Source organism: Sceloporus occidentalis, unplaced genomic scaffold, assembly GCF_023333645.1.
Source record: "Sceloporus occidentalis isolate IW3139 unplaced genomic scaffold, rSceOcc1.0.p SCAF_6, whole genome shotgun sequence".
Taxonomy (NCBI): domain Eukaryota; kingdom Metazoa; phylum Chordata; class Lepidosauria; order Squamata; family Phrynosomatidae; genus Sceloporus; species Sceloporus occidentalis.
In genome coordinates, this window is record NW_028316986.1 from 28359966 (window position 1) to 28372921 (window position 12956).

The window sequence follows — 12956 nt, forward strand, 5'->3', positions numbered from 1 at the left end:
GCTTGAGTCTCTCTGTCTCTCTGTTTGGATTCCGAGTGAAGAGAGGAGGTCAGGCTGCATCCACACTGGAGGGATAATTCGGTTTGGCACCGCGTGGCTCAAGGCTATGGAATCCTGGGAATTTGTTGTGGGACCCAGAGCAGAGCTTGGCCTACAACAAACTCCAACTCCCAGAATTCCATAGCGTTGAGCCAGGCGTGCTATTTCTCCAGTGTGGGTGCAGCCACAGAGAGCGACAAGAAGACATGTCCTCCCTCCGGCTCGCCTTCTCCGCTTCTGGCGCTCGAACTCTCCCCGTGACCCCGCCCCTTCCTAAAGAGAACGCTCGGCGGCCAATGGGAGGGCGGCGTGGGGCGAGGGGGCGTGGCTATGTGGAGGGGGCGGGCCTCTGTTGCTGGGACACCCCGGCCGGGTCAACGTTCCATGCTCCCTCCCCGCCTCCTCCTCCTCCTCCTCCTCCTCCTCCTCCTCTGCTGCTTCGCGGGCGTTTATATATCTGGGGCGTGGACGCTTGGGCTGCGAAGTTCCAGCAGAGAGAGACAGAGCTGCAAGAGGCAGGCGGACAGGCTTTCCCATCCCTCTGCTGGGGAAAGGGGACAAGAAGAAGAAGAAGAAGAAGAAGATATACACACATACATATATATAGCTATTAGATATAAAGGCCCTGCTCCTTTTTTAATTATTATTACTATTATTATTGTTGTTGCAAAAGAGACTTGACTTTTTTCCCGACCTGAAGCAACCGGCCCCTTTCAGTCGTGGCTCACCCAAAGCTCCCGAGGAGGAGGAAAGTGGGCTCCTTCGGTCCTTCCTGCATTTCCGACCATTACAGGATCTAGACATGTCTGCCACGCTGCTCTCGGCCTTCTACGACATCGATTTCTTCTGCAAGGTAAGGAAGGCGCCACCAGAGAGACCCCCTTTTTGGGGGGAGAGAGTTTTGCAAAAACAAAAGAAGTTGCAAGATGCAAAGCGTTGCGAAGGAGGAGGCTCTTTTGACAGGTCTCTGGCGGGCCCGCCTTCCTTACTCGCGAGTAAGCCCAGCCGAAGTCAACGGGGCCGGCCCTTCCGTGTGCAGCGCCTTCTTCCTTGCAACAAGTGGCTCAGCAGAAGCCCAGGAACTTTTTTTGTCCTGAGCCTGTTTGCAGAAGGGTTAATGTTTGCAAGGACGCGGCTGCCCTTTGCAGAGAAAACGGCTTTTGCAACAAGAAGAATAACAATGATAAGAGTAAGGAAGGCGGGGGAGACCGCGGAGGGGGCATTTTATTAGAGCACTTGCACCCATTTTTGTGTGCTTTTAATTGTACAGTTTAATTTGTTGCGAATGGGTTTTGAGTCCCAGGTTGTGGGAAAAGGGCGGGATATGGATGTAGGGTCAGGCTCTCTCCCTTTGTGTCTCAGCAAACACACCAGAAAGGGGCCACATCATCATCCTCATCATCATCTACTATTATTGTTATTATGACAAAGACCCTTTTTCTCCTTCTCACACAAAGACACCAGGCAGGGGCCACTCTATGATTATTACCATTATTTATTATTGCAATGTGGTCTCTGCCTGGTGTGTGTTTGTGTAAGAGAGAGAGAGAGAGAGAGAGAGAGGGGTCCTATTCCAAAGTGTGCAATGGCTGGGTGGGTGTGTTTTTTTAAAACCAAACTGCCAGGAAAGAGTCATGGCGGCTTCTAAGTCTTTTTCCTTTTGGCTGCTGCAACTCTTTTTCTTCCCAGCTGCTTGAATCTGAACTCTTCGGAGGCAGACTTCTCCCCTCCGGGCTCCAGCGCTGGGAGGGAGGGCTTTCCAGACCCCTCCTCTGTCTGGAAAGAGAGAGAGAGAGAGAGACGTTTTAAATCGCAGATAAAGCTTCGGAGAGAAGGAGGGACTCTCCTTTTTGTGTGTGTGCGAGTTGTCAAGACACAGGGAGAGGGAGGGAGAGGCCATGCAAAGGCAGCCAGCAGGAAGAGCAGCCAAAGGACTTGCAAAACCTTGAGCTTCCTTTTTCCTTCCTTGCAGTTGCACCTTCCACCATTTATATACATTTATACACACACAATACAATTGACCCGCAAGACAACACACACACACACACCCCAGTAGCCCCGGGCCTTCTCCAAAGAGCAAAGATGTGTGCGTGTGTGTATTGCTCTCCAAAGAGGCAAAGACCAAGATAGATGGAGAAAGGCCAGGGCTACTGTTTTGTGTGTGTTGTCTTGCAGGTAAATTGTGTTCTGTGTGTATACACACACAAACACACATACGTATTATTCTCCAAACAGCAAAGACCAATATAGATAGGTATTTAGAGAAGGGCTTGGACTACTATTTTGTGTATGTTGTCTTGCGGGTAAATTGTGTTTTTTGTGTGTGTGTGTGTGTATACACACACATGTATTATTCTCCAAAGACAAAGATAGATAAATAGATAGGTCTTTGCTCTTTGGAGGAGGGCCGGGCTACTCTTGTATGTCTTGTCTGCGGGTAAATTGTGTGTGTGTGTGTATAAAAACATATATGTCTATTTTAATCCAAACAGCAAAGATCTGGATGGATGGATAGGTGTTTGCTCATTGGAGAAGGGCTAGGGCTATTCTTGTGTGTGTGTGTGTGTGTGGTCTTGCAGATAAATTGTGTTGTGTTTCATACACACATACACACACACATACATATATATGTATTCTCCATAGAGCAAAGACCAATTTCAATAGATAGGTCTTTGCTCTTTGGAGAAGGGCCAGGGCTACTCTTGTGTGTGTGTGGTCTTGTGGGTAAATTGTATTGTGTTTCTGTTTATATAATACACACACATGCATACACATATGCACATACATATGGATTGTTCTCCAAAGAGCAAAGACCAATAGAGATGGATAGGTCTTTGCTCTTTGGAGGTCCAGGGTTGCTCTTGTGTGTGTGTGTTGTCTTGCAGGTAAATTGTGTTGTGTCACACACAATGTTCTCCAAAGAGCAAAGATCAGTATAGATAGATAGATGGGTCTTTGCTGTTTAGAGGAGGGCTGGGACTACTCTTGTGTGTGTGTGTGTGTTACCTGGCGGGTAAATTGTGTTGTGTTTGTGTCTCCCCTTTTTCCCAACCCCATCCCCTCCACTTTTGTTCTTCCTTGCTTGGCTTCCTTAGCCCGAGAAATCCCTCAGCAGCATGCTGGACAAGAAGGCGGTGGGGAGCCCTGTGGGGGGCGGCGGCAGTGGCCCTCCCTCCTCCTCCTCTCCTCACAACAACCACAACAGCTTCGCCCCGGGCTTCCTCCGGAGACACTCGTCCAGCAACCTCCAGGCTTTGGCTAACGGCAGTGCCAAATTCCCTTCTTCGCCTTCTCCTTCCTCGCCCAACAGCAACACCTTCAAGGAGCCTGGTGGAGGAGGGAACACCAGCCCTACTACTACAGTTGCTACTATCACACCTACTCCTAGCAGTAGTAGCGCCAGCACCGCCTCGCTGAACAAGGAGAACAAGTTCAGAGACCGCTCCTTCAGCGAGAACGGCGAGAGGAGCCAACACCTCATCCAGCAGCTCCAGCAGCAGCAGCAGCAGCAAGTAGTGAAGGGGAGTAGTAATGGCGGTAATGGGAATAACAACAATGCAAATGGCGGCGGTGGCTGTGGAGGCGGCGGCGGCGGCGGCGGCGGCGGCGGCGGGGCGCCCATCAACTCGACGCGCTACAAGACGGAGCTGTGCCGGCCCTTCGAGGAGAGCGGCGCCTGCAAGTACGGGGAGAAGTGCCAGTTCGCCCACGGCTTCCACGAGCTCCGCAGCCTCACCCGGCACCCCAAGTACAAGACCGAGCTCTGCCGCACCTTCCACACCATCGGCTTCTGCCCTTACGGGCCCCGATGCCACTTCATCCACAACGCCGACGAGCGCCGCCCGGCGCCCAGTAACAACAACGGCGGCGGCGGAGTAGGCCTCGGCCTCGCCTCGCCCTCCTCCTCGCTGCCTCAGCCTCCGCCGCCCCAGCCGTCTCCGCTTCTTCCCCATCACCATCATCACCACCATCAGCACAGCATGAACGGCCACCTCCCTCAGGCCTTCCAGAGCAGCAGTCACGGCCCTTCTCCTCATCATCATGGCGGCAGCACAGGAGACCTGAGGGCCTTCGCGGTTTCCTCCGCCTCCTCCTCCTCCTCGTTGACCAGCGGCGTTTTCGGCCGCGGAGGCGGCGGCGGCGACAGGCCCAAGCTGCACCACAGCCTGAGTTTCTCGGGCTTCTCGGCCCACCACCACCCGGCCCACGGCGGGCCTTCCCCTCCTTCTTCCTCTTCTGTGACCGAGGCGGTGGCTGCGGCCGCGGCCGCGCTGTTAATGGAGAGCCCCCGAGTGCCGCACTCGCCTCCTCCGCCCCCCGCCTCAGGAGCGGCCCCTTCCTCGGGCGCCGCCTCCTCCTCCTCCCCCGTCTGCGCCAACAACGCCTTCGCCTTCTCTGCCGGGCAGGAGCTGGGGAGCCTCATCGCCCCGCTGGCCCTCCACTCCGCCGGCCCTCAGCAAGGATGCTTCACCGCCTTCTACCGGCAGCAACGCGGCGGCGGCGGCGGCGGGGGATGCTGCCCTCCTCCCCCGCAGCCGCCGCTTCCTCCTCCGCCTCCGGCCTCGCCTCCCTTCAGCTTCCAGCCCCTGCGACGCCTCTCCGAGTCTCCTCCGCCGCCGCCGCCGGTCTTCGAGGCCCCTCCTCCGCCGCCCAGCCCCCCGGACTCCCTCTCCGACCGGGAGAGCAGCTACCTCAGCGGCTCCCTCAGCTCCGGCAGCAGCAGCCTCAGCGGCTCAGAGTCCCCGGGCCTCGACGCCGGCAGGAGGCTCCCCATCTTCAGCCGCCTCTCCATCTCCGACGACTGAGGAGGAGGAGGAGGAGGAGGGAGAAAAGGGGACCCCTCTGAAGATGGTGGGGGCCTCCTCTTCCCAGGATCCCCTTTTGGGGGGACTTTATGGGAGGGGCAGCCTCTTCCCCTCCTCTTCATCCTCTCCTTTCCCCCAGCATCCATTTTGGGGAGAGCCCTTAGTGAGGGGCAGCCTCTCCCCCTCCTTTCTCCCCTTTTCATCCCTCTCCTTTCCCCCAGCATCCCATTTTTTGGGGGACTCCTCAATGGGGGACAAGTCTGTCCGCACCTTTTTCGTTTGGGGGGGGGTTCAGTGAGGGGCAGCCTTTCCTTTTCCTGGGGATTTTTTGAGAGAGGGACCCCTCAGTGGAGGAAGCCTTCACCCCCCTTTTGAGGATCCCCTTTTTCTTGGGGGGGCTACTATTCCCCCTGCTCCTGGAGAGTCCATTTTTAGGGGGGACCCCCTCATAGGGATGGTCTCTCTTCTTCAGGGGATCCCTTTTCTTGGGGGGAGATTCCTCAGTGGGGGAAGCCTTCTTCCTCTTGGGGATTCCTTTTCTTGGAGGGACTCCTCAATGGGGGGATAGTCTCTTCCCCCACCGTTTTCCTGGGGTCCCATTTTTGGGGAAGATCCCTCACTGAGGTGCAGCCTTTTCACCTCTTCCTCGGGATTCTTTTTTTGGGGGGACCCCCTCAATGTAAGCAGCCTCTCTCCTCCAGGAGAGCCCTTTTTTGGGGGGAACTTCTCTGGGGAGCAGTCTGCCCTCTTCATCTTAGGGAATCCCATGCCTTATGGGGAAGCCTCCCCCTAGTTTTTCCCAGGGATCTCCTTTCTTGGGGGGATCCCTCAGTGTGGAGCAGCTTCTCTCCCTTTTTGGGGGGGACCCCTCATTGGTTGGGGCTCCCCTCCTCCTCCTCCTCCTCCTCCTCCTCCTCCTCCTTTCCCCCTCCATCTTCTCACCAGGAGCATAGACTTGCAGCTGCCTCCAGAAAACTAGCCAAGCTGGCACAGACTGACCCTTTTTTCAGTTCAGTGGTTTCTTGTTTTGTGTGATTGTTGTTGTTCTTGTGGGTTAGGGGTGGTTTTTTTTGCCTCTTTCCAACCTATGCCTTTTTTAAACAGGAGGAAGGGGGGATGATTACCCTTTGATTGCTGAGCAAATTCAGAGAGGAGAAAGCAAAAGAAATGTGTTTCTTTCTTTTTTTTAAAGAGATGAACAAAAGAAAAGGATTTACATAAAGGCAGATAATAGTCATCAAGAACAACCTTTTTGGGTTTTTTATTTTATTTTAAATCTAGAGACTTGTTGCAAGGAGAGGAGTCCCTTTCTTCTTCTTCTTCTTCTTCTTCTTCTTCCCAGCCCCCTCCCTCTCCTCTATTTTCATCCAGATTTCTTATTTTAAGCCTAGTCAATGTGCACCACCATCACAGCCACCAGCAGCCATTCCATCTTTCAAGCCTGTTTATGTGGGGAGAGGAAGGAGGCAAAGGGTAAAAAGGAGCATTTGCCAACCAACCTGCCCTCTCTTTACTCACCCCAGGAATCAACAATCAATCTGGAGGCCCATGAACTCTGCATTCCAGGCCCCTCCAGGTCTATAGAAAGCAAGAATGAGTAAGGAAGGAGTGTGGGGTTGTTGTTGGGTTTTTTTCTTTCTTTTGCCTTTCAATCAAATTTAAAGTGTACTAAACGTATAAGCTTTTAAAGGAGAGAAAAAATCCAACATCCTGCCAAGAATATGCCTTGATAACACTCTAGTTTTTTTATATATATATATGTCTATATATAAATATATATATAAATATATATTATAACATGCTAAAACTTCCATTCCAAAGTTTAATATTGGTTCCATTGCCACCACTTAGTGGATGTTTGGCTTAGAACAAGGTTTTTTTCCTTCTCTTTTTGTTGCTTTATTTGGAAGCATTCAACTGAGTTTAGTTTGTAATTGTTGGCGAATAACTGCTGATTTTTTAAAAAGAAAAAAATGTTGTTTCTTTTTTTTAGCCGAGTTGATTGCGCAAGTCACTGCACAACTCCGTATGAAACTATTTAACTTATTTATTATCTTGTGAAAAGTATACATTGGTAATTTTGTTCATACTGTATTTATCGGGTATGATGAAAAGCAATAGATATATATTCTTTTATTATGTTTAAATTATGATTGCCATTATTAATTGGCAAAATGTGGAGTGTGTTCTTTTCACAGTAATATATGCCTTTTTGTAACTTCACTTGGTTATTTTATTGTAAATGAGTAAAATTCTTAATTTAAGAGATTGTATGTAATATTTATTTCATGAATTTTCTTTTCCTTGTTTACGTAAATTGAAAAAGATTGCATTGGCCTTTTTATATATATAATCTGACTCAATGCTGTGGAAGTAGTTTGAGGAATTTCAATGGGGTTTTTCTAAGAATGTACAATGGTTGTAACCCGTCCAAGCTTAAACCTACTTTGCAATCAGAATTTAAAAGTGGCAGACCTGATTGAAACGTTTTCTTAAAAAATTAACCAAAAAAGTATTTGTGTTGCCTAACTTCTCACCAGTCACACTGTGATAGTCTCAAAAAAAGTATGTAGCAATAAAAAGGGTTGGGGGGGGGGGGGGTCCCAGTATTATAATCTCACAGTGCCTTCATTATAAGGGTCCATGCTTGCCTTAAAACTTCTTCAACCAAATAAGTATTTTTCTTAATGCTTGAGAATTTGAATGTAGGGCTGGGTTTTTAGCTACAAGAAATTGTACCACTCTTTTTTTTTTACAAGGAGGCCACCTTTTGGATCGGAAACTTTCTCTTGCGTACGTGATCATATCTTTGATATTAAAGTTCCAAAACATGTAACTTTCCTTGTTTTAGAAAGTCGGGAGTTACCCAAAACGTTTCTGAAAGGTGGGATGAATGAGAGCGCAGTACCTTTTTAAAAAAATATATATGTACATAGGTACAAGTTCAGCACTATGTACTCTTTTGGACTACTTTAACAGAAGTATGTTTTGAATGTATCTAGAAGATAAGTCAACTTGAGTTGTAATATATTTTGGAGAGTCAGTTCACTACATATTTGGAGTGTGAGACTGTAAACTTTGTACTGTAAATGTTTTGTAGTTCTCCCAATAAAACTTTTTGAGGAAAAAAAATCCCAAGCTATTAAAGCCATGTCTGCAAGGTGGTGCTTCTTTATTAGTTACTCTCTCCCCCCTCCATCAGTATGTTGTCTAGCTACAGATTAACCTGGTTTTGAACTGCAGAATTGCTTCATTCCTGCAGAAAACAGCTGGGAGGCTGCCAAAACCAATAAAACTTGTGCTCCAGAAGGTTCCAAAGTACTATTGCAAAAACTGCACTCTTGTATACATTAATGGGGGTGGGATCTGCTTTTTCTTCAGCCGTTTTTACAGCTGCTGATTAAAACAAATACATTGTGGCTATCACAGTAATACAAAAGAAGCTGGCTTGTTTAAATTACAAAGTACAGGAATGCAAATAATCCTCCTGAGAGTTAAAATCACTTTTTTTCTGAGTACAAAATCTGTACAGTGTTAATATTTAAGGTTCTTGCTTCATGCAGGTATCACCTTCAGAGGCCTGTTGCTAGAGAAAGCACAACAGTTTCTCCATCCCACTGCAAAAGCAAATACAAAAATACATCATTTTTCTCCAGAATGCACATTGCCCACTGCTTTTATCCTCAGTGTCAGGAGTTGGCAAAGTATGGCATCTGTACCTGGCAAACTTCTATCTTCTACCTTTCCTGGCCATTGGCCATACTTACTGAGAATTGTAGCCTAGCATTGGGAGCACCAGACTGCCCATCATTCGTTTTCACAACAGTCTCCTTAAGGTGTAGTTTTTGTAAACACAAATAGACCATATTCAAGGCATACAAGCATTTCCAGCACCTAGAAAATAAGCACAGCTAAAAAAGTGAACACCTGGTTTTCTACATGTAGGTGAATACATAATTTGAATCGGAGAAGCCCCATTTTAAAGGGATATAAATCCCAGCTTGGCCATGTAAACCCACTAGGTGATCGTGGACAAGTCACACTCTCTCAGCCTCAGGAAGGCACTGGCAAACCTGAACATGAGAAAAGCCCCATTAGAAGTTTGCCTTAGGGTCACCATAAAGGTACACAACAACAGTAAAACTCTTAAAACAATTTGTTTTAGGAAAGGTAGTAGGGAGGGCATATAGCTGTTTATAAACATTCTCCGCCCTTTTACATTAAAACATTTCAGGATTTTGTGTTGGGATTTCAAGTCCTGTCAGGCTTATCACTGGGTTTTCTTGCCAAGATTTGTTGCTTCCTCTGGGGCTGAGAGAGTGTGACTTGCCCAAGGTCACCCAGTGTGTTTCCATGGCAGAGAAGAGATTCAAACACTGGTCTTCAGCACCATAGTCCAACCCTCCAAGCATTGCCCCATGCTATCCCAAAAGGTTTCTATTTTTCTTTGTTTTATTTCTCCTACAATTATGTGTATTTGTTTTTTCTACTTCCTGACACCTAAGGCAAACATGTTTCCTTTGTGCTGCCAGGGTCCTGTCTAAAAATACTAGCTACAATGCATCACCGCCCCATTGACCTCTGTAGTTCCGACAAAGCTTGGACTGGCTTTCAGTATTGAAATATTAGCTCAGCCATGATCATAGCTAGTCTGCAGTCCCTATTTAGCTCTGGTTTTGTGGCTGTTTCTGTAGATCAGTTCTTGATGACCAGGTACAGAATGGGAAGGCTTTAGGAGCCATCACTAGCAGAAATGTTACAAGGAAGGAACAAAACTGATTATGTTTTATTTCAGGTTTTAAGAATAAGCATTCTTGCACGGCGTAGTAATTGAGTGTTGGATTACAACTGGAGACCAGGGTTCGATCCCCAGCTCAGCCATGAAACCCACTGGGCAACCTTGGGCAAGTCACATACTCTCAGCCTCGGGAAGGAAATAGCAAACCTGAATAAATCTTGGCAAGGAAACCCCATGATAGGTTCACCTTGGGGTTACCATACGTAGCATACAACAACAAAAATTTGAAGACGTGTTGTGCAGTCAACATTGTTAAACATGTTGGAAACATCTCTTGGCTCTGGTGAGGCTCATTCCTATCAGCCATTTCTTCTTACAGGTTGTGTGACCTGTCATCTATGTTTGGAGCAGACCAGGTGCTTTGAGCAGGCCTGTTGCATGATAATACCCCTAAGAACCTTCTGTTTTTGCTGCTAAATATTTTGCTGAAGGTTTATCACCTTTGGCTACATTCACCTGGAAAGTTCACGAATTGCACAGCAGTGAATGAAATGGTTTGTGTTCTTGCTCTGCCGTTCTGTTTGATAAAAATTGCTGCTTGTAATATTGCAGCGTCGTGTAGTCATTTGAGCCTTGGACTATGACTCCGGAGATCAGGGTTTGAATCTCGGCTGGACCATATAAACCCAACTTGGGCAAGTCACATTCTCTCAGTTGGATGGCAGTGGCAAACCCTATGACAGGTTCGCCTTAGGGTCGCTAGAAATCCAAAATGACTTGGGGATCACATATATTATGTTGTAATCCACACAACAGCCTTAGAATGTATGCCAGGGTTCTCACTATACTGCAAATTCACTGAGAGATGGGTAACTGCGGCAGTTTTCTTGTCTAGTGAATGCATGGAAGAAGTAATATTCCAACAGGACAAACATTCATAGCTTGGCCTCTTAGACACAAAACCGCACTTGTTAAAATAATAGTTAAATCACTTTTTCTGGGGTCTTAAAAATATAAAGGACAGAACTGTTGCCTAAATGTGGATCCCTATATTCAGATTCAGAATATGTCCTATATTCTGCCCTGTAGCCTTTTATTCATTAACAGGCTTTAGGCGTGAGTCACAGCAGTCTGGCATTTCCTGATTGGGATATGAAGTCTGAAAAGTGGCTGTTTCATATTACGTTCCCGTTTGGTCCAATGTCCTGCTATTTTTGTGGCATGTGCTAAAAATATTAGTATTCAATGATCAAGCTGCAATGGATGTTGCTATAATATTGAAACGGATTAATAGATTTTAAACCCTTATATTCTATATAACAGCATACAGCGTAAGACTTTTATACTGTATTTGCACAAGCATGCACTATAGTTCTTTAAATAAATAAATAAATGTAGTGGTTTGAGCTTTGGACTACTACCCTGAAGAACAGGATTTGAATCCTAGCTGGGCCATGTAAACCCACTGTGGGATTCTGGACGAGTCATACTTTCTCAGCCTCAGAGCATGGCAATGGCAAACCCTCTCTGAAGAAATTTGCCAAGAAAACCCCATGATAGGTTTGCCTTTGCTGTTGCTGTGTGCCTGCAAGACATTTTTGACTTCTGGCAACCCTAAGGTGAACCTATCGGGGTTTTCTTAGCAAGCTTCTTCAGAGGGGGCTTGCCATTGCCTTCCTCTGAGGCCGAGAGAGTGTGACTTGCCCAAGGTGGGTTTTTTATGCTTGACTGTGGAATCAAACCCTGATCGCCAGAGGGGTAGTCCCAACACTCAAATTACTACACCATGCTGGTGCTCAAGTTTGCCTTAGGGTCACCATAAATTGGGAATGACTTGAAGGCACACAACAACTAATCTGAATTAAATGGAATGAGCAAATCAGACCAAGTATTCCTACCTGTTGCTTCAAGGGCAGTGAATCAGAATTCAGTGTTATCTTTTGCACAAAGTTGTTGGTACTTCTGCATTTGTGTAATATAAGATTGTCTTCTTATTCCCAAGATTTCAGTATGGCTGCAGGATCTTCCATATTTTTGTCTAAAGTGATGCTTAATGTGGGGAACTATGTGGAGAACATCTTCCAGTGGTTCCCACTGTTAGCTTCCCAGATGTTGTTGGACTGCAATTACCAGAATTCCTGGTCATGCCCATTGGGGCATTTTGGGATTAAAGTGCAAAGACAATTGGGGACCCCAGGTTGGGAACCACTAAACCAAACTTTCTCAAGCCACAGAGTGAAGAATAGGACCGATGGCTTGTTTAGCAATGCAAAACGAGTGCATGTCTTCACATTCTCTGCATGTCTCGCTGGGGCTGCTAAGTAGATACCATATGTCACGACTGTCAAACTTTACAAAAGATCCTCAAGTCATTAGGTATTCCATTCCATGAGGGAGGGAAAAAAGCTTTGCTATTTAGGACATAGCTGCGGTGAAAGAATATACTGCCTCTTCCTTCCCATTGCTTCTTTGGTTCTTTAATATATTTTTCTTTTCTAACACTGGACTTGAGGGAGCATACCTGTATCTAATATTCCCAAGTGGTTTCTCATCTACTCACTGACCAGACCAAATTGTCATCATGGAACATCCTGCCTGTCAGAACACTAAGTATTGTGATAGTAATAAGCCTGCATTGCTACTTTGGGCCTGTACTGTTACTTTGCTGCAAGGCAATGCCTTTGATGGCTCTGTTAGGCCTTAAGACAGGAGTAGCAAAACAAGGACAAGTACAGTCAGTGAGTAGTTAGTTGATCTCCATCATTGTAACTCGTATGCCTTCAAGTGCCCCTATCATGGTTTTTTTTTCATAGCAAGGTTTATTCTGAGGGGGGGGGGTTATCATTGCCCCACAGAGGCTGAGAGAGTGTGACTTGCCCAAGGTCACCCAACAGGTTTCCATGACCAAGATGGCATTTAAACCTTGGTCTTCTGAGTCATAGTCCAACGCTCAAACCACTAGAGCACATCATTTTCATGTTGAAGGTTTCAATTCCAACCCTGGACCTCTCTCTTTCAGGAGAAGGACTAGGTAACAAGTGGTGAGGAAATACCTTTTTCTACTACTCTGGACAGCTGCTGCCAATCAGATAGATCTGTGGTTCCCAAACTTTGGTCTTCCAGGTGATTTGGACTCCAGCTTCCAGAAACCCCAGCCAGCTTGGCCAACAGTTGGGAATTCTGGGGGCTGAAGTCCAAAACATCTGGAGGACCAATGTTGGAGAACCATTGAGTTAGCTTATGTGCTAGATAGACAACCAGTCTTAGTATACTACAACATACAAATATTAGGAGTACACACTTCAGATCCAGTATGGGATAAGTATAAAGTTGCCTCATGATGGGAGGCAAGATTATCTTGTCTGGGCCATGCT

The 12956-nt window shown here is 47.0% G+C and overlaps 1 protein-coding gene across 2 annotated transcripts; it reads left to right on the top strand.

Annotated features, from left to right (window-relative positions):
- Positions 1-506: 506 nt before the first annotated feature.
- On the top strand, positions 507-8010 carry LOC149310557 (mRNA decay activator protein ZFP36L2-like). Of its 2 annotated transcripts, none has more exons than XM_089529179.1 (2): positions 507-1228; positions 3135-8010. In XM_089529179.1, the coding sequence occupies exons 1-2, from the start codon at positions 842-844 to the stop codon at positions 4842-4844; spliced, it is 2097 nt and encodes a 698-aa protein (XP_089385305.1). In that variant the 5' UTR covers positions 507-841; the 3' UTR covers positions 4845-8010. The 2 variants fall into 2 exon arrangements, with proteins under 2 accessions (XP_089385305.1, XP_089385306.1); XM_089529180.1 differs by having other exon boundaries at positions 507-892.
- The last annotated feature ends 4946 nt before the right edge of the window (positions 8011-12956 follow it).